We start from the raw sequence: 22,456 nt of genomic DNA on the forward strand, positions 1-22,456 counted from the left end.
CGATGCCATCAGCGAGGTCACTGTCCCCCGGGGGAACGGTGGCCGGGCCGACGTCACTGTCACCGAGCCCTTCAAATAGCGGTGCCTGCCCTGCCGGCCGCTGCCACCACCGCCACTGTCACCGCCACTGCCAGCCCCGGCACCTCCGGCCCCCGCCCAGGTGAGGCTGCCCCGGCCACGGCACGGGCTGGGCCCCGGGCTGGGGGGTCCTGCTTGCCCCAAATCAGACCCCAAATGGGGTCTGGGGGGGTGGGGGGAGTGTCCATGCTGGATCCAAACCCCAGCAGCACCCCGGGGTGCTGGGCCCTGCCGGCTTCCCCAGCCCCAAAGGGCACCCAGAGGTGCTCATCCCTTCTGGATCTGCGTCCTAAACCCACCCATGGGTGCTCATCCCCTCGGGATCTGCATCCCAAACTCACCCATGGGTGCTCATCCCCTTTGCATCTCCATCCCAAACCCACCCATGGGTGCTCATCCCCTTTGCATCTCCATCCCAAACCCACCCATGGGTGCTCATCCCCTTTGCATCTCCATCCCAAACCCACCCATGGGTGCTCACCCCCTCGGGATCTGCATCCTAAACCCACCCATGGGTGCTGATCCCCTCTGGATCTGCATCCCAAACCCACCCATGGGTGCTGATCCCCTCTGGATCTGCATCCCAAACCCACCCATGGGTGCTCATCCCCTCTGGATCTGCATCCCAAACCCACCCACGGGTGCTCATCCCCTCTGCATCTGCATCCCAAACCCACCCATGGGTGCTCATCCCCTCGGGATCTGCGTCCTAAACCCACCCATGGGTGCTCATCCCCTCGGGATCTGCGTCCTAAACCCACCCATGGGTGCTCATCCGCTTTACATCTCCATCCTAAACACACCCCAAAGAGATGCTGGGTCATTCCCTCTGGATCTCCATCTCAAACCCACCCATGGGTGCTCATCCCCTCGGGATCTGCATCCCAAACCCACCCATGGGTGCTGATCCCCTCTGCATCTGCATTCTAAACCCACCCATGGGTGCTCACCCCCTCTGCATCTGCATTCCAAACCCATCCTAAACCCACCCATGGGTGCTGATCCCCTCTGCATCTGCATCCCAAACCCATCCCAAACCCACCCATGGGTGCTCACCCCCTCTGCATCTCCATCCCCACCCCCCAACCCCTGTGCTCCTACCGAACCCAAACCACCCCAGGCAGCACCCGCGGCTGCTCAGCCCTCCCGCAGCCCCCCGGGGGTGTCCCCGGAGCAGATGCCGGTGGGACAGTGCCACTGTGTCCCCGCAGCCCCCCGGCCATGGCACCCCGCGGGTCGCTGCTGCTGCTGGCGCTGCTGCTGCTCAGCTGCGCCCTGCCCCGCGCCCGCGGCCAGCACTGGTCCCACGGATGGTACCCGGGGGGCAAACGGGACCTCCGCACCCCCAGCGACCTCCAGGTAGGGCGTTCCCCGCGGGTCACCCCCCTGCGGGTCATCCCCGTCCCTCCCGGGGTGATGCCCACCCTGCCCGTGTCCCTCCTGCCCAGGGTTTGTGTCCCCCCCGCCACCCTGTCCTGGGGTTAAAATCCCTCAGGATTATCCCTGCCCGAGTTACACCGCCCCAAATTATCCTCCCTGAATTGTGTCCACTCGTAATTGTGTCCCCGTCCCGCGATTATCCCCCCGCTGCGTTCTTGGATTTATCTCTGCCCCAGGTTAAACCCCACTGCGGGTTTATCACCCCCACGGGCTAAAATCCCCCAGTTTATCCCCCTCCCTCAATTATCCGGGTTTATCAGCACCCCCAGGTTATCCCCCTCCCTGAATTATCCGGGTTTATCACTCTGGGTTATCCTCTCTGAATTATCCAGGTTTATCACCCCCACGGGCTATAATCACCCCGGGTTTTTCCCCTCCCTGAATTATCCGGGTTTATCCCCCCAGGTTTTCCCCCTCTCTGACTTATCCGTATTTATCATCCCAGGTTATCACCCTCCTTGAATTATCCGGATTTATCACCCCCACGGGCTAAACCCCCCCCAGGTTATCCCCTCCCTGAATTATCCGGATTTATCACCCCAGGTTTATCCCCCTCCTTGAATTATCCGGGTTTATCACCCCCACGGGCTAAAATCCCCCAGTTTATCCCTCTCCCTGAGTTATCCGAATTTATCACCCCCCCAGGTTAGCCCCCTCCTTGAATTATCCGGGTTTATCATCCCCATGGGCTAAAATCCCTCAGTTTATCCCCCTCCCTGCGTTGTTATCCAGTTTTATCACCCCCTCAGTTTATCCCCCTCCCCGAATGATGCCCCCCGAGACCATCCCTTTTCCCGTGCTTATCTTCCCCTCCCATTTCCCTCCCTCCCCGAATCCCCCGCACTTTATCCAGCCTGGAATTCCCCCCACCCGCGGGGTGATCCCCCCCCAATCCCGGCTGCTTTTCCCCCCTTTTTCCCCCCTCCTCCCGCAGGTCCCGTCCCCTCTCGGGCGCTGCCGTCCCCTCCCGTGTCCCCCCCGGCGGGTGGAGCCGCTGCCGGTGAGCGGGAGCGGGGCTGGGGGGTCCTGGGGGGTCTCCGGGACCGGCACTCACCCATCCTAGGGGGGCTGGGGGTGCTGGGGGTCCCCAAGACCGGGACTGACCCATCCTGGGGGTCCCCGGCACCGGGATTGACCATTCCTGGAGGTCCTGGGGTTCCCCGGGACCGGGACTGACCCATCCTGGGGGTCCTGGGGGTGTTGGGAGGTCCCCGGGACGGGGTCTGACCCATCCTGGAGGTGCTGGGGGGTCCCCAGGACCGGGTCTGACCCATCCTGGGGGTCCCCGGGACGGGGTCTGACCGATCTGGGGGTCCTGGGGGGTCCCCGGGACCGGGACTGACCCATCCTGGGGGTCCACGGGACTGGGATTGACCCATCCTAGGGGTGCTGGGGGTCCCCGGGACCGGGTCTGACCCATCCTGGGGGTCCTGGGGGTCCCCGGGACCGGGTCTGACCCATCTTGGGGGGGCTGGGGGTCCCCGGGACCGGCACTGACCGGTCCCCCCGCCCCTCTCCCGCAGCCCCCGGCCCTGCGTCCCTGACCGGAGGCACCGAACCCCCCCGCGGGAGCGAACCGGGACCCCCTCGCGGGGAATAAAGGGGCTGGGGGGGATCTGTGAGCAGTGATGGTGTTGGAGGAGGGCTCGGGGGGGGGGGTGGCATGGGGACAGTGGGGACAGCGGTGTCCCTTGGGGCTGCGGTGCCGTGGGCGGGCGGGGTCGTGTCCCCAGGGGGATGCGGTGTCCCGTGGGGGGCAGGGGGCGCGTCCCTTGGGATCCTTGGGTGGGCAATTCGTGTCCCACGGGGGCGGGTGTCCGATTTTGGGGTGCCGTGTCCTGTGGGGTTGGTCCCTGTCCCCAGGGCTGTTCCGTGTCCTACGGGTGTCCCTGTCCCGTGCAGGATGTTCCTGCCCCACGAATGTCCGTGTCCCCTGACTGTCCCTGTCCCGTATAGGGTGTCCCTATCCCCGCCGGTGTCCGTGTCCCACCGGTGTCCCTGTCCCTTGGGGCCGTCCCTGGCCCCTAGGTGCCCGTGTCCCACGGATGTCCCTGTCCCCTATAGGGTGTCACTGTCCCCGCCGCTGTCCTTGTACCACGGGTCTCCTTGTCCCCGCCGGTGTCCGTGTCCCACAGATTTCCCTGTCCCCTTGTAGGGTGTCACTGCCCCACGAATGTCCGTGTCCCTTGGCTCTCCCTGGCTGTCCCTATCCCGTATAGAGTGTCCCTATCCCCGCCAGTGTCCGTGTGTCCCACAGATATCCATGTCCCACGGCAGCCTCTGTCCCTTGCAGGGTGTCCCTGTCCCCACCGGTGTCCCTGTCCCGTGTAGGGTGTCCCTGCCCCACGGATGCCCGTGTCCCCTGGCTGTCGCTGTCCCGTGTAGTGTCCCTATCCCTGCCGATGTCCATGTCCTACAGCTGTCCCTATCCCGTGTAGGGTGTCACTGTCCCACGGGTGTCCCTGCCTCACGGGTGTCCCTGCCTCACGGATGTCCGTGTCTCCTGGCTGTCCCTGTCCCAGGGGTGCCCCTGTCCCGTGTAGGGTGTCCCTGTCCCCTGGCTGTCCCTGTCCCACGGGTGTCCGTGTCCCCTGGCTGTTCCTGTCCCCTGGCTGTCCGTGTCCGTGTCCCGCTCCCCTCCCGAACTCCATTTCCCATCATACCCCGCTCCCCTCCCCGTGACGCCGCGCACAGATGTGACGTCATTCTCCGCGCCGCGCGGTCCCTCAGGCGCCGCCATGCTGCGGGCGCTGAGGCGCTGCCGCCCGGGGCCCGTCCCGCTCCCGGGGCTGGCGGCCGCGCTGGGCCCCGGCCCCTTCCCAGGGCTCGGCCCCGGCCCCTCCCCGGGGCTCTGCCCCGCCTGGGCCCCGCGGGCGGTGCCAGCGCGGGGCCGCAAGACCCGGCACGACCCCCCCGCCAAGTCCAAGGCGGGCCGGGTGAAGCTGCCGCCGCCCGTGGACCCCGAGGAGCTGCTGGTGGTGCAGGAGCGGTACCGGCAGCACCGGCTGGTGCTCAGCGCCCTCCGGTACCGGGGATGGGGATGGGGCTGTGGGGCAGGGCAGGGCTGGGCTGTGCCCGTGGAGATGGGGGCGGCTGGGGGGCAGGGAGGGTCGGACATGGGCTAGGCTGGGGGTGCTTGTGGGGCTGGGGGTGCTTGTGGGTTTGGGTTAGGGACTGGCTGTGGGGCTGGGGGAGGTCGGGACTGGTTATGGGGCTGAGGAAGGCCGGGTGTGCTTGTGGGTTTGAGTTAGGGACTGGTTATGAGGCTGGGGGTGCTTATGGGTTTGGGTTAGGGACTGGTTATGGGGCAGGGGAGGGTTGGGACTGGTTATGGGGCTGAGGAGGGCTGTGGGTTTGGGTTAGGGACTGGCTGTGGGGACAGGAGAAGGTCGGGACTGGTTATGGGGCTGGGGGTGGTTGTGGGATTGGGTAAGGGACTGCCAGGGGAAGGTCGGGACTGGTTATGAGACTGAGGAGGGCTGGGGGTGGGTTGTGGGTTTGAGTAAGGGACTGGTTATGGGGCTGGGGGTGGTTGTGGGTTTGGGAAAGGGAGCGGCTGTGGAGCAGAGGGGGTTGAAGTGCTGGGTTTGGGGCAGGGGCTGGGTGTGGGGTTTTTGGGGGCTGCCTGGATTGGGTACAGGACTGGCTGCGGGGCAGGGGGACAGGTGTAGGGCTGTAAGGCTGCTGTGGGGCAGGGGAAGGTTGGGTGTGGCTGTGGCTCTGGGGATGGAGTTGAAGGATGCATGAAGTGCTGGACATGGGGCTGATGTGGAACAAGAGAGGGTTGTGGGGCTGGCTGTGGGGTGGGAGGCTGGCTATGGGGTTGTGAGGCACTGGAGTGTGGCCTTGTGGCCATTTGGGGCCGCTGTGAGGGACAGTGGGGCAGTGGAGGGGTGGCTGTGGGGCACTTTGTAAGGGGAGGAGGAGATCTGGGATACCGGGGAGTGGGAAAAGGTGGTGGGGTTTGGACTGATGAGGGGCAGGGAAGAGTGAGGGGGGTGGCACTGGGAGCACTGAGGATCAGGGGGGTGGCACTGGGAGCAGTGTGGGGCAGGCGGTGGCACTGGGAGCAGTGTGGGGCAGGGTGGTGGCACTGGGAGCACTGAGGGGCAGGGGGTGGCACTGGGAGCACTGAGGGGCACGGGGGTGGCACTGGGAGCACTGAGGATCAGGGGGGTGGCACTGGGAGCACTGAGGGGCACGGGGGTGGCACTGGGAGCATTGAGGAGCACGGGGGTGGCACTGGGAGCACTGAGGGGCAGGGGGTGGGGGTGGCTCTGCTGTGGGCTGTGCTGCCAGCCCCGGGCAGGGGCTCAGGGCCCTCCCCCGGCCCTGCAGGGCGGAGTTCAGGGCCGAGGTGCTGCAGAAGAAGAGGGAGGAGCGCCTGGCTGCCGAGGGCTCGCCGGAGGAGCTGGAGGAGCACCGGCAGCTGATGGCCTGGAACGAGGAGGAGAACGCCCGGCAGAGGGCCCGCAGGTCAGCACGGCCCCTGCAGGGCACGGGGGGCACTGCCCTGCCGGCTTTGGCCTCTGCTCAGGCACAGCTGGGCACGGAGGAGCTTGGGCAGGGTCATTCCTGCGTTAGGAACTGGTTCATGGCCAGGCCCAGTGGGGAATGGTCACAGCAGAGGTGTCCCCAGGTGTCCCCAGCCCTGTTTGATGTCTTTGCTGATGATCTCCATGAGGGAATTGAGTTCACCACCAGCAGATTTGCAGGTGACACTGAGCTGGGTATGAGTGTGGGTGTGCTGCAGGGCAGGAGGGCTCTGCACAGGCTGGATCCAGGGGCTGAATCCAAGGAAATGAGGGATAACAAGTCCAAGTGTGGAGTGCTGCACTTTGGCCACAACAACCCCTGGGGACAGAGGGGCTGGACAGCAGCCAGGCAGAAAGGGACCTGGGGGACAGATGGACAGCAGGCTGGACATGAGCCAGCAGAGTGCCCAGGTGGCCAAGAAGGCTCCTGGCCTGCATCAGGAATGGTGTGGCCAGCAGGAGCAGGGAAAGGATTCTTCCCCTGTGCTCAGCACTGGTGAGGCCACACCTCGAGTGCTGTGTCCAGTCCTGGGCCCCCAGTTTAGGAAGGATGTGGAGGTGCTGGAGTGTTCCAGGGAAAGGCAGCAAAGTTGGGGAAGGGTCTGGAACTCAAGTCCTGGTAGGAGCAGCTGTGGGGGGCTCAGCCTGGGCAGAAGCAGGCTCAAGGCAGACCTTGTCACTGTCCACAACTCCCTGACAGGAGGGTGCAGCCAGCATGGGCCAGAATCTGGCCCATGGCAGCCTGGGAGCAGAGGACAAGAGGACACAGCCTTTCCCACCCTGGCCTTTTAAAATAAATCTGCCTGTGCAGCTCTCGTGGTTCCTGTGCCTTCTGCTGCTGAGGGCCAAGTCAAGGTGCTCTGGGTGGGATGTGTCACCTCCTCCATGACATTTTCCTTTCTGTCTGGCAGAGAGGAGAGACTCAGGAAAGAAGAGGAGGAGCAGAAGAGGAGGAAGTCAGAGATTGCAGAGAAACAGGCCAGGAAAATGGAGGCTTTCCTGGAGGAGAAGGAGAAGGAGGTTCTCCAGCTGCAGGTAAGAGCAGCTGGTGCCTCCTGGGGAGCAGCTTGCCAGAATTCCCTGCCAGGGAGCCATGTGGGAGCCGTGGGCTTGTTTGCCACCCATTTCTCAGCTGGCAGCTGGGAACACAAGCGCCAGCACCTTCCAGGGGTGTTGACAGCGCGTGGATGAGAGAGAGCTCGAGCCAGAGCTCTGGGAACAGGCTGGGATAATCCTGAGGGGGACAATCCTTGTCCTTTACTTCAGGAGGAAGCCAAAAACTTCATCACCCCCGAGAACCTGGAGGCTCGGATCGAGGAGTGCCTGGACAACCCCCGGAATTACAACTTCGCCATCGACAAGGACGGGCGCATCGTCAGGCGCACGGTGCTCTCATAGCAGCCCTGGTGTCCAGAGCCCAACAGAACACACAGATCCTTCCTTGGAATGTATAAATTGGCCACAGAAGTGGTGGAGAAGGGGTCTGGCTGTGCTGCCTCCAAAGGGTTAACGCCTGCAGGAAAGGGGGTGAGAGGAGTCTTGGAGGCTCCAGCAGCCTGGCTCAGCCCTGTTGCTGTGCCTGTGATCCCACCTCCCACGTGTTTGGATCCCTGCTGCCTTCACACACGGCATGTGGGGAGGAGCAGAGCACTCCCGAGGCAGAGCCTGGCTCAGCTCCTCGCTGTCAGCTCCTCTGGATGCTTCCAAAGGCAAAGGAGGGCTGAATTAATTTGTAGGAAACACTGATCTTCCCTTTTTTTTGTTGTTGGGGGAAGGAATTAATTGTAATCCTGATTTTACACTTCAAATCCTCCTTTGCACATCCCTTGGTGTGGCTGAATAGGAAAATGTGTCTGAATGATTCAGGATTTCTGGTGTCTCATTATTCCTCCTTTTAGGCTTAATTTACTCATCACTACTGAAGATAAAATTGTAATGACTTTGGGTGTTCTAGGTTGTTGGGGTCTGGCAGCCTGTCAGCTTTGTCCTAAAACTTCTGGTTTTGGGCTGAGCCTGGAGTTTGCTGTGGTTCAGCCATGGTCCCTCTCCCTCAGTTCATTGACCTGAAACCCTCACTTTTTACCTCCTAAAAGTGTAATCTTCTCCCGAGGCTGCACCTCAACCAGGCGAGTACACAAAACCCACAGACTTGTGGCTGGGTTGTTTTTCTGTCCAAGTTTTATTTCTAATTAAGCTCAAAGCTCATCACTTCGAGTTCGAGTCACAGCCCAGGTTGGGGCTGGGACAGCGATGGATGCAGGATCCTGCAGGTTCTCTCCTGGCTGGGCTACACAAACAGCAGCTCCTGGTCACAGGATGAGTCAGTGCCACAGCCCTCTGAGGGGAGACAGGGTGTGAAACCAGGCAGCACCCACCAGACCCCAGGGACCCTCTGAAACATGCCCCAGGGACCCTCTGAACCAGTTCCCAGAGATCCCTGAAACAGCTCCTAGAGATCCCTGAAACAGCCCTCAGGAACCCCAAAAAACAGCCCTCAAAGACTCCCCAAACCATCTCCCAGAGATCCCCAAAACAGCCCCCAGGAACCCCCCAAAAACAGCGCCCAGGGACTCTGTACCAGCTCCTAGAGTTCCCTGAACCAGCCCCCAGGGACTTCCAAAACAGCTCCCAGACATCCCTGAAACAGCCCCCAGAGACCCTCTGAACCAGTTCCCAGAAACTCCCAAAAACAGTCCCCAGGAACCCCAAAACCAGCCCCCAGGGACCCTCTGAACCAGCTCCCAGAGATCCCTGAAACAACATCCAAAACCAGCCCTCAAGGACTCCCCAAACCAGCTCCCAGAGATCCTTAAAATAGCCCCCAGGAACCCGCCAAAGCAGCCCCCAGAAATCCCCCAAACATCCAGAGAACCCCCAAAAACAGCCCCCAGAGACCCCCTGGCACTGGGGTTTAATGAGCTCCTGCTCGTTCCATTCTCTGGTGCTTTCCAGGATTTACAGCAGGATCCCTGCTAGTTTAATTTAGGGAGGAGGGTGGGATTTTGAGGAAAAACTGATGAGAGCAGGAGGGGACGTGGCTCCTGCACTTGCTCAGCCCCCAAAATTTGTTTGCTGTCTGTTTCCCTCTGTCCCAAACCCTCCCACTCTCATCCCTTCCCTGCGGTCTGGACTGGTCCTGGGGCATGCCCTGGCTGCATACACGGATGAGACAAAGAATCCCTTGGGCATCCTCCCATCTCCCACTATTCCATAGACCCCTGAATTCCCTCCCGGCTGTGCGAGGCCTCGGGACAGCAATCCCGGGATGCCGTGCCGCCCTCACCGGTGCTGCAGCAGATGCCGGGAGCGGCGCAGCTCCCCCCGGAGCCGCAGGGTTTGCGTCCTGACTCGCAGGGCGTGGGCAGGAAGTTTTCCTCCTGGCAGCGCAGCGCCTCCGAGGTGCCGATGTAGCAGCCCAGCTCCTCCCCGCAGCAGATGTTGGGCCCGAAGCAGTGGCCCTTGTTCCGGGGACCGCAGGGCAGGCACTGCTCGGGGAAGGGGGCGGGGAGAAGGTTGGGAGAAGGGAAGTGTCACTGTAGGACACGAAACAACACGAGAGCACACACCGCTGCTCTCAAAGTGAAGAAAAGTTTATTTTCTGACTCGAACATTTATAGGTTTCTAAAAGTAACAATAGATTGGAGGGTGACAGTGCCACCTCTCCAATGACACTAAACAAACGAACGGTCTATCAAATTTCTCCTCCTCCATAAAAAAATGCGAAACAATCAGTTATTTACAAAAAGTGTGTGAAAAAAAATTGTTATAAGAATGTAAACATCAGAAAACTTAAAAAATCTTTAAAAAATCAAAGCAACAGGTAAAGATGGGGTTGGGAGTGCTCCAAGCCCCCCCCAGGACTTACCTTCCTGATGTCCATGTCCAGCACAGCTCGTTTGCCCCCGATGGGGCAGTTCTGGATGTAGCAAGCAGAGGAAATAGTCAGGAGCCCCAGGAGGCAGAGAGCCAGAGCCTTGCAGGACATGGCAGCGGGACAGGGGTGATTTGTGGCTGCTCATCCCAACTGCTGGCCCTGTATTTATAGTCCTGGCTCCTGCTTAGGGATTCTGGCACCGGCGTCACCAGTGTTCCTTAAAAACCACAAGGCATTGCTTCCCACAGCACAGGGCTCGGCTAATAGCCAGAGGTCGAGGACGTGAGGTCAAGGACAAGGTGCTGGTTTTCTCCTCAGTGATGAGTCTGGCAGGGACGTGTGGAGGTTGTGGATGGAGTTGGATGAGCATGTGGAGGTTGTGGGTGGAGCTGGATGAACATGTAGAGGTTGTGGATGGAGGTGGATGGATGTGTGGAGGTTGTGGATGGAGCTGGATGAGCATGTGGAGGTTGTGGATGGAGCTGGATGAGCATGTGGAGGTTGTGGATGGAGCTGGAGGAACGCATGGAGGTTGTGGATGGAGCTGGAGGAATGTGTGGAGGTTGTAGATGGAGCTGGAGGAATGTGTGGAGGTTGTGGATGGAGCTGGATGGATGTCTGGAGGTTGTGGATGGAGGTGGATGGATGTGTGGAGGCTGTGGATGGAGCTGGATGGATGTCTGGAGGTTGTGGATGGAGATGTGGAGGTTGTGGATGGAGTCTGGGACTCGGGGCCCTTGTCTGGCAGCCCCTTTGGGCTGCTGAGCTCTGGTGTGTCCCATTGGGAACCCCTCTGGAGAGGGAAGGATTGAAGGAAGGCGGATGCAGGTGGGATGTGTCCACCCAGGAGTGGGGTGAGAAGGGTGTGTGCTTCCCTTGGCTTCAAATCCCTTTGGGTGGGAGGAAGCAACCCCATATCCTCTGGGATCAGCCATGGGAATGTCCTTGTTGGCCCTTGTTGGCCCTGGCCTTTGGGGGATGCTCAGCACTGGGCTCATCCCTCTCTGGGATAACAGTGACCCCTGCCCATCCCCACCCATGCTCATCCAACAGCCCCAAAGCCACCTGAGAACACCAAACTTCCCAGGCAAAGGCCTGAGACCCCAAATTCCCCCACTGCTTCTCCGTGGAGCTGCACACAGGGATTCAGGGTGGTGTCCTGAGCCCCATCACCAGCAGACAAAGCCCCCCCTCCTCCTCCCTGAGAAGCAGCGCTGAGGATGAGGCCGAAGGCTGACGCAACCACCCAAGGTCCTGCTCACCCCGGCCCCTTGCCTTCCTTATCCCAATTAGGAGCTTCCAGCTTGAATAAATTTCCCTGCTGCAGACAAACCTTGGCGTCCACTGAGATCATTACCCTGCACTGCCTTAATTGGGAATTAGGCAGCCCAGAGCCGGACAGCCCTGACCTTTTCCTGTCCCTCTGGCTTGCTTCAAAATCCACCACTTAGTGAGGCTGGCACAAGGGCAGCCAGGTCCCTGTCACCCAGCCTGGGTCAGTGCCAGTCCCTGGGGACAAGGCAGGCACTGGGATCCTTGGAAATGGCTTGGAAATGGGGCTCAGCTGTCCCAGCAGCTCAGCTCCGGCTGCAGCACAGGATGGAGGGAGGGAATTCTCATCCCAGAGCCCCTGTGGCTGCTCCAGGGGTGCCCAGACCCCTGCAGGATGTGTCTCAGGTAGAAAAGAGGGGAAAACCCCAGTTATCAGCCCCTGGTGCTTTTTGGGGACTTAATTTTTGTCTGATTTTGAGGTGTTCATCACACAGAGCACTCCCAGCTCAGCCACTCATTCCCAGTGCTGCAGGAATGTTGGGGGTTCATATCCTGCATCTTGGAAAATCCGAGTGCTGGAGCAGGGCTGGAACCCAATTCCCTCACCCCAGCTTGGAGTCCCCATCCATGCTGGTGTCACTCCTTTCCCAATGATTTTGGGGTGATTTGGGGTTGCCCCCCTTCCCTAGGGCTGGGATCAGATGCTGGCTGTGGGAAGCAGGTCCTGGATCAATCCTGCAGGTCCTGGATCAATTCTGAAGGATCGATCCTGCAGGTCCTGGATCGATCCTGCAGGTCCTGGATCAATCCTGAAGGTCCTGGATCGATCCTGGAGGTCCTGGATCGATCCTCCATCCCCTGGATCGATCCTGCAGGTCCTGGATCAATCCTTGAGGTCCTGGATCAATCCTGAAGGTCCTGGATCGATCCTGCAGGTCCTGGATCAATCAATCCTGCATCCCCTGGATCAATCCTGGAGGTCCTGGATCGATCCTGCAGGTCCTGGATCAATCCTGGAGGTCCTGGATCAATCCTTGAGGTCCTGGATCAATCCTGAAGGTCCTGGATCGATCCTGCCTCCCCTGGATCAATCCTGGAGGTCCTGGATCGATCCTGCATCCCCCGGATCAATCCTGGAGGTCCTGGATCGATCCTGCATCCCCTGGATCAATCCTGGAGGTCCTGGATCAATCCTTGAGGTCCTGGATCAATCCTGGAGGTCCTGGATCAATCCTGCAGGTCCTGGATCAATCCTGGAGGTCCTGGATCGATCCTGCATCCCCTGGATCGATCCTGAAGGTCCTGGATCAATCCTGGAGGTCCTGGATCGATCCTGCATCCCCTGGATCGATCCTGAAGGTCCTGGATCAATCCTGCAGGTCCTGGATCGATCCTGCCTCCCCTGGGGGCACGGGGAGCTGCCGGGGCAGGATGGATCCCGCCGGAGTCAGGGAGCTCCACCTCCCGGGAGGTGCCACCTCCCTCAGGGACACTATAAAGGACGAGCTGTCCCCTGTGCCCTGGCCAGTGCCAGCCTGGAGAGACCTCGGAGCCAGGACCCTGCAGGGTAAGAGAGCCGGGAGAGGGTTGGGATACCCCAAATCCTGGGGGTGACTGTGGGATAATGGGGACTGATCATCCCTGGGGGTGTCCAGAGGGGATGGGGAAAGATGAAACCAGCCCTGGAGGGGGGGGTTTGGAGCTGGGAGCCCAAAGCTCTCTGCTCTTGAGGGATTTGGGGTGCTTTTTTCTTGGGAAAGGAAAAGCACCCCAAAAAAAGGATCCCTCTCAGCTCTTGAGGGATTTGGGGTGCTTTTTCCTTTTCCTTCCTTTTTATCATTTTTAGTAGATGCTGTGCTGATTGCTGAAGGCAGCGAGGCCCTGAATCTGCCCCAAAGAGGGGCTTGGCCACAAGGTAAGGTGACAGTGACACATCCCAGCTGTGCCCAGTCCCCTGGGGCTGGGGGTGCTGCAGGGTGGGGCTCCATGGCCACATCCCAAATTCCAGCTCTGGCTGGGAGTTAAAAGGACAGAGCCCAAATCCTGCACCCAGCCCAGCCAAACCACCTGCACTCTGTGAGGATCTGGGGACAGAAGAGCCTCCAGCACCCCCATCCTGAGCCCCAGCCACATCCCCTGGATCTGGGGACAGAAGAGCCTCCAGCACCCCCATCCTGAGCCCCAGCCACATCCCCTGGATCTGGGGACAGAAGAGCCTCCAGCACCCCCATCCTGAGCCCCAGCCACATCCCCTGGAGCCCCCAGGAGCCACCCCCAGTGCCCAGGACGAGGCCACCACAGTGCACGAGGGCTTTTATTGGGTCAGGTATGTACAGAGCCGAGCTGGGGGGGTCTGTGGGGTAAGGGGGGGCTCCCCACGCCCTGGCTCAGAGCAGGGGGTGCTTGCCCTGCTGCTGCTGCTGCCGGTTTGCCAAGTGCATGAGCTTGAGGAGCAGATCTCCGGCCGAGCCATCCAGCAGCGTCAGGTTCTTCTCCTCCGCCGCCTCCTGAGCGCCCTCGCCGCCCTCGTCCAGGCAGGCGCTGTCCATGGTGCACGTCTCTGCCGAGGGAAGCAAAAGGTGGCCGTGGCACGGGTAATTTGGGATCACCGAGGGGTGTTTTCGGCTGGGGGAAGGGTTGGTGGCAGCCTGGGGGCTCAGCACAGTTTGTACCCCGAAAATGATGGTTCAGCTCCTCCCCCTGCTAATGAACCCCCAGGCAAACCTAATCTTTGTCACTTCATCGCTTTATGTCTCCTGTTAAGCAGGGAGCAGGGATGGGGTTTCTGGCACATCAGGGAGGCTGTGCTGGTCAGGAAAAGCTCAGGGTGGGTCAGGAAAGGGCTGAGAGCCCAATCCTTTAGAGTCAGAATGGTTTGGGTTGGAAGGGACCTTCAAAGAAGATCTTGTGTCATGGGCAGGGACACCTTCCACCATCCCAGGGTGCTCCAAGCCCTGTCCAGCCTGGCCTTGGGCACTGCCAGGGATCCAGGGGCAGCCACAGCTGCTCTGGGCACCCTGTGCCAGGCTTTTCACCCTCACAGGGAACAATTCCTAATTCCCAATATCCCACCTAACCCTGCCCAGAGAGGGAATTGGGGTAAAACTGAGAAAAGTCACGGCTTGAAACCACAGAGTGGTGGAATGGTTTGGGAAGGGACCTTAAATCCCATCCAGTGCCACCCCCTGCCATGTCAGGGACACCTTCCACTGTCCCAGGATGCTCCAAGTCCCGTCCAACCTGGCCTTGGGCACTCGATCCAGGGGCAGCCCCAGCTGCTCTGGGCACCCTGTGCCAGACCCTCCCCACCCTCCCAGTGAACAACTCCTTCCTTCCACCCATCCTGAACCCACCCATCCCCAAATTACCTCCCAACACCCCTTCCCCTCCACCCCTCACTTCCCCCTCCCTAAAACCCAACCACCCCACCAGCTCTGCATCACCTGCCGAGCTCTGCCCGTGCCCAGCCCTGCGCCCTCCCAGCCCGCGCTCCCCGCTCCCGGTTACCGGCGCTGCAGCAGATGCCGGGCGCGGCGCAGCGGCCCCCGGAGCCGCAGGGCTGCCCCTCGGGCTGGCAGGGCGAGGGCAGCGCATCCTCCTGCGCGCAGCGCCGCGTCTCCGCCGTGCCCACGTAGCAGCCCAGCTCCGCAGCGCAGCAGATGCCGGGCCCGAAGCAGCTCCCTCTGTTGCCGGGACCGCAGGGCAGGCACTGCGGGGAGGAGCTGCCTCAGTGACCCCCACAAACAAACCCTTCGTGCACCCCCTGGTGTTGGAAACCCCCACGGGGATGCGCCCCTGCGGATGGAGCTGGAGGAACATGTGGAGGTCATGGATGGAGCTGGAGGAACATGTGGAGGTCATGGATGGAGCTGGATGGAGATGTGGAGATTGTGGATGGAGCTAAAGGAACGTGTGGAGGTTGTGGATGGAACTGGATGGATGTGTGGAGGTCGTGGATGGAGCTAAATGGATGTGTGGAGGTTGTGGATGGAGCTGGAGGAAGCTGTGGAGGCTGTGGATGGATGTGTGGGGGTTGTGGATGGAGATGTGGAGGTTGTGGATGGAGTCTGGAGCTTGGGGCCCTTGTCTGGCAGCCCCTTTGTGCTGCTGAGCTCTGGTGTGTCCCGTTGGGAACCCCTCTGGCATGGAGAGGGAAGGGATGAAGGACGGAAAGCAGCTCCCCAGCAGCTCCTCTTACAGCTCCTGGAGGTGCCACGCTGCCACCAGCACTGGTGACCTCGTGTCCCTGCTTTGGGGTGTCCCTGCTTTGGGATGTCCCCATGATCTCCCTGTCCCCTCTCCATGCTCTGTCCTGTCCCGTTCCCCCCCAGACCAGCATCTGTGCTATGCCAGGCTCTGTTGTGACCAAGCCTGAGCCTTGTCTCCAGGTGCCAGCAGCACTTTGGAGCTGCCACTCCTCCACCACTGCCCCATCGTGTGTCCCCAGCCACCCCAAAAACCCCTCTGCCCCTGAGAGGGTGGCACAGCCAGTGGTGACACAGAGCCAGCAGTGCCCAGAGGTGACAGGGACCCCCCCGAGCCACTCTGGGTACAGAAAGCAGCTCCCCAGCAGCTCCTGGAGTTGCCACGCTGCCACCAGCAATGGTGACCTCGTGTCCCTGCTTTGGGGTGCCCCCATGACCTCCCTGTCCCCATGACCAAGGTCCCCATGACCTCCCTGTCCCCTGTCCATGCTCTGTCCTGTCCTGCTCCCCCCCAGCCCAGCAGGACTCTCTGCTGTGGCCACGCTGGACAAAAGGACATCAGCCTCCAGGTGCCAACAGCACCTTGGAGCTGTCAGTTCCCTGCCACTGCCCCATGGTGTGTCCCCAGCCACCCCTAACCCCCTCTGCTCCCGGCAGGGTGGCACAGCCCGCAGTGCCCAGAGGTGATGGGGGCAGCACCCCCGAGTCCCCGCGTCCCTCCCGGAGCTCCACGCGTGTCCCCAGGCTCCCATCCCGTACCTGCCGCAGGGCTGTGTCCGCCAGCGCCCGCTTCCCGCCCCGGGGGCAGTTCTGGATGTAGCAGGCGGAGGACAGGGCGAGGAGGCAGAGGAAGGAGAGGGGCAGCGAAGGCTCGGCCATGGTGCCAGGGGAAGCTGCTCCGGCTGCGTCTGGCCCCGTGCTGAGAGAGCCGCTATTTATGCTGCCATCACCCCTTCCCAGGGGAGGAGGAGGAGGAAGAAGAGGGGTGGGTTGGGTTTTTTTGTTGTTTTTCCTTTTTTTTTTTTTTTTTAATCCCTCTCTTTTTCTTTTTTTTTTTTTCTTTTTTTTTTTTTTTTTTTTTTTTTTCCTTCCCCAAATTGCATCCAAGCAAATCTGTAACTGAGATGATTCAGAGCAGCAGCACTCGGGGCTGGTGAATCCCACCCTTGGCTGCTCCAGGGGGCACGGGCCAGCCCTGGATGGGCTGGGGGAGGGTTCAGGGAGAGGTGATCTTCAGAAGGTCTGGTTTGGGGAGGGATGGGGGTTTGGAAGAGGCATTCTGGGGAGGGACGTGGATTTGGGGACAGATGTTCATTTAGGAGATGTGGTTTTGGGAAGGATGCAGATTTTGGGATGCAGTCTGGGGAGGGACGTGGATTTGGGGACAGATGTTCATTTAGGAGATGTGGGTTTGGGAAAGGATGCAGATTTTGGGATGCAGTCTGGGGAGGGATGTGGATTTGGGGACAGATGTTCATTCAGGAGATGTGGGTTTGGGAAAGATGCAGATTTTGGGAAGGTTTTGGTATGGGGGTGATGCTGGTTTGGGATGGATGTGGATTTTGGGATGCAGTCTAGGGAGGGATGAGGGTTTGGGGACAGATGTTCATTCAGGAGATGTGGGTTTGGGAAGGATGCAGATTTTGGGAAGGGTGCTGGTTTGGAGGTGATGCTGGTTTGGGATGGATGCAGATTTTGAGAGGTGCTGGTTTCAGAGGGATGCTGCTCTGGGAGCAATGCTAATTTGGGGAGGGATGAGGGTTTGGAAGGTGCTGCTTTAGAGAGGGTTGTTTATCTGGAGGATTCTGGTTTGGGATTGATGCTGGCTTGGCAGGAGGCAGATTTTGGGAGAGGTGCTGGTTTGGGAAGGGATGCTGCTCTGTGGGGTGATGGTTTGGGAAATGGTGTTTGTTGGGAGCATGCTGGCCCAGGAAGGATGCTGCTCTGGGGAGGGATGCTGATTTGGGGAAGGATGCTGCTCTGGGGAGGGATGCTGCTCTGTGGGATGCTGGTTTGGGGAGAAATGCTGATTTTTGGGATGCTGCTCTGGGGAGGGATGCTGCTCTGTGGGATGCTGCTTTGACTGATGCTGCTCTGGGAGGGGACACTGGAGGGCAGTGATGGTGTTGGGGATGGGAGAGAGCCCTGGGTGCACACAAACACCCCAAAGCCAGGGGCTGGGCTGCAGCACTGGGGTGCAGGGCAGGACTCTGTGCCCAGAGTGATCCATCAGTGCCACCCACAGCCCTCCTGCCTCTTCCCCCTCCTCTCCAAGGAACCAGAGGGCAGGGAAAGCACTGGGAGAGGGGGAGACCAAAAGAAAAGGCACCTCTGGGGTTGGCACCAGCACATCCACGTCACCCATGGGCTCTCAGAAACATCTGCACAGGAAAAACACCACCCACAGCCCCCTGCCCCACCCAGCCATGAACATTCCTGCTGTTCCCAGATCCCTTTTCCAGCTACACCCAGGGCAACCTCAGCAATGTGAAATTAATGTGCAGAGAGGAATCTGGTGCCTGTGAGCATCCACCCTCTGCTTCTCCCCCCCTCCAAACAATGCTGGGACTGGCTCACAGGGGTCAGGAGGGTCAGTCTGGGGAGGCTGGGAGGGGCTGGACAATGTGGGGGTGCTGCCAGCTGTGGTCCCACCTCTGGAGCGGTTTCATCTTTATCTTCACATAAGGTGGGGAATTGAGGCAGAGAACCATAAAAATCAGTCTGGAAATCACTTGGGGTGGCTGAACATGTTTTTCCCCTTGCCCTCATTAGTTTCCCTCATTTCTCCCCTCATTAACCTCCCTTTTCTGCTGGCCAAACACCCCAGCCCCAATTAGAGGCGCTGCCCTGGGTGGGGAAGGGGCTGCTCTGCCAAAGGAAACGTTGATCCCACTGCAATCCTCCCTGGAAAACCTTGGTGTTTGTACCACAGCAAGCAATGCTGGAGGGGGCTGAACCCCAGAGCACCCCCCAGGGGAAACTGAGGCACACAGGGAAGCATTTAATGCATCGGTGCTGGGGGTCCCAGCTCCTGCCTGGTGATTTTAGAGCACGGATCAACCCAGGGGGTGACAGTCCCGGGCTCTGGGGCTTTGCTGGGTGACACCAGGGCCATTTCATTTTGTCCCCCTCATTAACCTCCCTTTTCTGCTGGACAAACACCCCAGCCCCAATTAGAGGCGCTGCCCTGGCTGGGGAAGGGGCTGCTCTGCCTGAGCATCCCGAAGTTGATCCCACTGCAGTCCTCCCTGGAAAACCTTGGTGTTTGTCCCAAAGTGCTTTGAAAAGCTCCACAGGAAGCGATGCTGGAGGGGCTGAACCCCAGGGGAAACTGAGGCACGCAGGGAAGCATTTTCTGCATCGGTGCTGGGGCTCCCGGCTCCCGCCCCGTGATTTTGGAGCAGGGATCAGGGGGTGACAATCCCGGGCTCTGGGGCTCTGCTGGGTGACACCAGGGCCATTTCCTCCCCTCGAGGGGGCTGAGGGTGGCCACAGCCCCTGACTCAGCCCTCGCTGGGACCGAGGGAGCGGCGAGTTCCCAGATTTGCCCCGCGATGCTGAATCACCCCCGTGGGGGATTTAACAGCGACATCATCACCACCATCCTCATTTCCCCATCCAAACCCATCCCTTCACAGCGGGAGCCCAAACCCTCTTACGTTGCAGGGCCGAGGAGGACGCAAAAAGCCCTCGGCTGGGAAAACTTTTCTTTAAAAGAGCCCCAAATGTCAGCTCTAAATTGGGTGTTAGGGGCTCGTGCTCCGTCTCTTCATTACTGTATCGTAAAATTACATTAGCCGGGAACGATCTGCATTCAAATGACTCTGTGTCTGGAATGATAACGCAGGAATATGAGATTAAAATGTAATTATGCTCTTTAAAGTCAAGGAAGGTTAATAAAATGTTTTTTCCGAGTTGCAGAGGCTCCGCAGCCGCGGAATCACTTACGGGAATCAAGGGCGGGATGAGGTGGGAAAGGGGAGGGGGAAAGGGGTGGGAAACACAAAAAAGGGGCTTTGGGAGGAAAATATTGGGGTCACCTGGGGTGAGTGATGGGATTAAGGATGCCAGGGGTGGGCAGAGCCAGCCCTGCTGGGCTGTGATGCTCCCTGGTACCCTGGGTACTGCTGGGCCCCCATCCCCATCCCTGCCCCCAGATGAGACCTTGGGGGTGCTCAGAGTGTGACCCCAAATCCTCCAACAGCAGCCCCAGGGTCCCTGCTCTGTGTGTCCAGCGTGGATTTGCTCTGCCACGTCCCTGCTCTTCCCCAGAGGATGCTCCTGCTCCCCAAGAGCCCCCAGAGGCTCAGAGTGACATCCCCATCCCTTGGGAATGAGGGAAATCCCAAAGGGGTTGGGAATGGGGCAGCAGCCTCAAATCTGCCCCCTTGCTCAGCCAAAACACGGCCCCAGCTCTTGTCCACACCAGCAAAGGGGCTGGGGCTGCCAGGGGGGCTCAGCCATGGAGATCATGGAATCTTTGAGGCTGGAAAAGCTCTCCAAGATCATCCAGGCCAGCCATTCCCCCAGCACTGCCAAGGCCACCCCCCACGTCCCCAAGTGCCACATCCACATGGCTTCTAAATCCCTCCAGAGATGGGGATTCACCCTGTGAATCCCCATCAGCTATGCCAGGGCTGGAAAACCCTTTCCATGAAGAAATCTTCCCAAATATCCAACCTGAACCTCCCCCTTCCTTCACGAACAGCAGGAGCTTCCCAGAGAGGTTTTGTCTCCCTTTTGGAGGCAGGAGAAGGGATGGAGGTGATGGAGCTTGGCTGCAGCAACCAGAGCTCCCAGGGCCAAAGTTTCACCAGGATAAATGAGAGTGACAAACCTGGATAAACCAGGACAAACCTGGAATGTTGGGAAATGGGGTGAATTTCACTGATTTTAGTGACAAACATTCCATCAGGATAAACCAGAGGGATGCTGGAAAATGGGGTGAATTTCACTGATTTTAGTGACAAACATTCCATCAGGATAAAAAAGAGGAATGTTGGAAAATGGGGTGAATTTCACTGATTTTAGTGACAAACATCCAACCAGGATAAACCAGAGGAATGCTGGAAAAATGGGATGAATGTCAGTGATTTGCAGTGACAAACATTCAACCAGGATAAACCAGAGAAATGCTGGAAAATGGGATGAATTTCACTGATTTTAGTGACAAACATTCCATCAGGATAAGCCAGAGGAATGCTGGAAAATGGGACGAATTTCACTGATTTTAGTGACAAACATTCCATCAGGATAAGCCAGAGGAATGCTGGAAAATGGGATGTAGTGACAAACATTCCATCAGGATAAGCCAGAGGAGCGTTGGAAAATGGGATGAATTTCACTGATTTTTGCATTCCCTGCCTCTCTGTGGCTGGAGGGGGATGCAGCAGGGAAGGAGAAGCTTCTTGAAGGCGTCACATGGAGAGGGTCAGGCTGGCAAGGGAGAGCTCCCTGCCCCTGCCTGGGGCTCTAATGCTCCTCAAATGCATCTGTCACTGTCACCCTGGCCCCGTGGCTGATGGAGGGGAGGGGGATCCTGCCCCTCCTCCCCTCACAGCGCAGCTCAAGATGCTCCTCTGCTGCCCTGACAGCTGGAAAACAGCTCTGATGCCTCTTTAAAAGGCAGCACAGGCAAAGTCAAGATTGGCTGGGGCACTGCTTTGATCATTTCCAGGGCCAAATCCATCCTGCTGGGCTCTGGATGTCACACAGGGAGGTCACTGACCAACAAGGGATGGATTTGTCCAAAAAACTGCTTGAAGGGACAGCATTAGAGGAAATTGCTCAGGCTGCAATCAATTCCATTGCCCAGCTCCCAGGGAGAGCACAGGCCTGGGGCTGGCAATAAAACTGCTGGTGGCACCCATGTGGGAGATCTGGGGAGGGATGCTGGTTTGGGGGATGCTGATTTAGGGAGGGATGCTGCTTTGGGGGATTCTGGTTTAGGGAAGGATGATGATTTTTGGGATGCTGGTTTAGGGGATGCTGGTTTGTAGGATGCTGGTTTAGGGGATGCTGATTTAGGGAGGCATGCTGCTTTAGGGGATGCTGGTTTAGGGAAGGATGGTGATTTTTGGGATGCTGGTTTGGGGAGGGATGATGATTTTGGGATGCTGCTCTGTGGGATGCTGCTTTGACTGATGCTGCTCTGGGAGGGGACACTGGAGGGCAGTGATGGTGTTGGGGATGGGAGGGAGCCCTGGGTGCACACAAACGCCCCAAAGCCAGGGGCTGGGCTGCAGCACTGGGGTGCAGGGCAGGACTCTGTGCCCAGAGTGATCCATCAGTGCCACCCACAGCTCTCCTGCCTCTTCCCCCTCCTCTCCAAGGAACCAGAGGGCAGGGAAAGCACTGGGAGAGGGGGAGACCAAAAGAAAAGGCACCTCTGGGGTTGGCACCAGCACATCCACGTCACCCATGGGCTGTCAGAACCAGGGCCTGCTGTGGGTCCAAGCAGAGCAAACTCCTGGCTCTGTGTCACCACCACCCCGGGGTGCAGAGAGGTCCCTGCTGCCCACAGGGGTCTCAGTGCCCCAGGATCAGGGGGATTCACACCCAGCTGGGGCAGGTGAACCTTCCCTGAGCTCCAAAATGTGGGTGCAGAGGGAGAGTCAACCCTGGATCCCCTGCAAGGGGGGACACAGAGGGTGAAATGTGCTGCCAAGGGTGCCAGAGGGTTAAGGAGGAGGAGCTGGGGGATGAAGGCTCTGAGAACCTGCAGTGAGGGGGAGATGAGCCCTGCCCTGATGTCCCAACACAGCCCTTCCCTCCATGTGGCTCCTGCCCCTCCCTGCAGAACAGAGGGAGGAAATTTGGGCTGGAGGAAGTTTGGGATGGCTCCACCTGGATCCCTGCCCACCTCGGGACACCACCAGGAACTTTTGGGCACCGCAGGAGCCTGTCAGAACCGGTGGCTTTGGAAGCATCCAGGCTTTGCTGGCTCTGGGGATCCTCCCCTTCCCTGGGGGAGGTGTGAGAGCTGAATCAGCCCGGGATGGCTCACAGCGAACACGACACCAGCACTGCAATGGAGGGCATTTACTGCCTCT

The 22,456-nt window shown here is 59.5% G+C and overlaps 3 protein-coding genes across 3 annotated transcripts; 1 reads left to right on the forward strand and 2 right to left on the reverse strand.

The window, feature by feature from the left end:
* Positions 1 to 4,254: 4,254 nt before the first annotated feature.
* MRPS26 (mitochondrial ribosomal protein S26) lies at positions 4,255 to 7,914 on the forward strand. Its single transcript, XM_036382964.2, has 4 exons — positions 4,255 to 4,543; positions 5,857 to 5,994; positions 6,965 to 7,088; positions 7,320 to 7,914. The coding sequence occupies exons 1-4, from the start codon at positions 4,257 to 4,259 to the stop codon at positions 7,449 to 7,451; spliced, it is 681 nt and encodes a 226-aa protein (XP_036238857.1). The 5' UTR covers positions 4,255 to 4,256; the 3' UTR covers positions 7,452 to 7,914.
* A 295-nt stretch (positions 7,915 to 8,209) lies between these two features.
* Positions 8,210 to 10,071, reverse strand: LOC118686652 (neurophysin 1-like). Its single transcript, XM_036382967.2, has 3 exons — positions 9,919 to 10,071; positions 9,337 to 9,538; positions 8,210 to 8,390 (listed from the first exon to the last, which is right to left on the reverse strand). The coding sequence occupies exons 1-3, from the start codon at positions 10,036 to 10,038 to the stop codon at positions 8,341 to 8,343; spliced, it is 372 nt and encodes a 123-aa protein (XP_036238860.1). The 5' UTR covers positions 10,039 to 10,071; the 3' UTR covers positions 8,210 to 8,340.
* Positions 10,072 to 13,495: 3,424 nt separating this feature from the next.
* LOC118685796 (vasotocin-neurophysin VT-like) lies at positions 13,496 to 16,324 on the reverse strand. The gene is made up of 3 exons (XM_036381448.2): positions 16,164 to 16,324; positions 14,707 to 14,908; positions 13,496 to 13,759 (listed from the first exon to the last, which is right to left on the reverse strand). Exons 1-3 carry the CDS (start codon positions 16,281 to 16,283, stop codon positions 13,587 to 13,589), a joined length of 495 nt encoding a protein of 164 aa, XP_036237341.1. The 5' UTR covers positions 16,284 to 16,324; the 3' UTR covers positions 13,496 to 13,586.
* Positions 16,325 to 22,456: the final 6,132 nt, after the last annotated feature.

This window comes from Molothrus ater, chromosome 4 (genome assembly GCF_012460135.2).
Source record: "Molothrus ater isolate BHLD 08-10-18 breed brown headed cowbird chromosome 4, BPBGC_Mater_1.1, whole genome shotgun sequence".
NCBI lineage: Eukaryota > Metazoa > Chordata > Aves > Passeriformes > Icteridae > Molothrus > Molothrus ater.

Coding starts and splice junctions, on each gene's coding strand:
- LOC118686652 (XM_036382967.2), bottom strand. CDS start 10,038: ATGTCCTGCAAGGCTCTGGCTCTCTGCCTCCTGGGGCTCCTGACTATT. Junction 9,539..9,918: donor TGGACATGGACATCAGGAAG/GTAAGTCCTGGG, acceptor TTCCCCGAGCAG/TGCCTGCCCTGCGGTCCCCG. Junction 8,391..9,336: donor CGGCATCTGCTGCAGCACCG/GTGAGGGCGGCA, acceptor GTCTCCCCTCAG/AGGGCTGTGGCACTGACTCA.
- MRPS26 (XM_036382964.2), top strand. CDS start 4,257: ATGCTGCGGGCGCTGAGGCGCTGCCGCCCGGGGCCCGTCCCGCTCCCG. Junction 4,544..5,856: donor CTGGTGCTCAGCGCCCTCCG/GTACCGGGGATG, acceptor CCGGCCCTGCAG/GGCGGAGTTCAGGGCCGAGG. Junction 5,995..6,964: donor GCCCGGCAGAGGGCCCGCAG/GTCAGCACGGCC, acceptor TCTGTCTGGCAG/AGAGGAGAGACTCAGGAAAG.
- LOC118685796 (XM_036381448.2), bottom strand. CDS start 16,283: ATGGCCGAGCCTTCGCTGCCCCTCTCCTTCCTCTGCCTCCTCGCCCTG. Junction 14,909..16,163: donor CGGACACAGCCCTGCGGCAG/GTACGGGATGGG, acceptor TCCTCCCCGCAG/TGCCTGCCCTGCGGTCCCGG. Junction 13,760..14,706: donor CGGCATCTGCTGCAGCGCCG/GTAACCGGGAGC, acceptor TTCCCTCGGCAG/AGACGTGCACCATGGACAGC.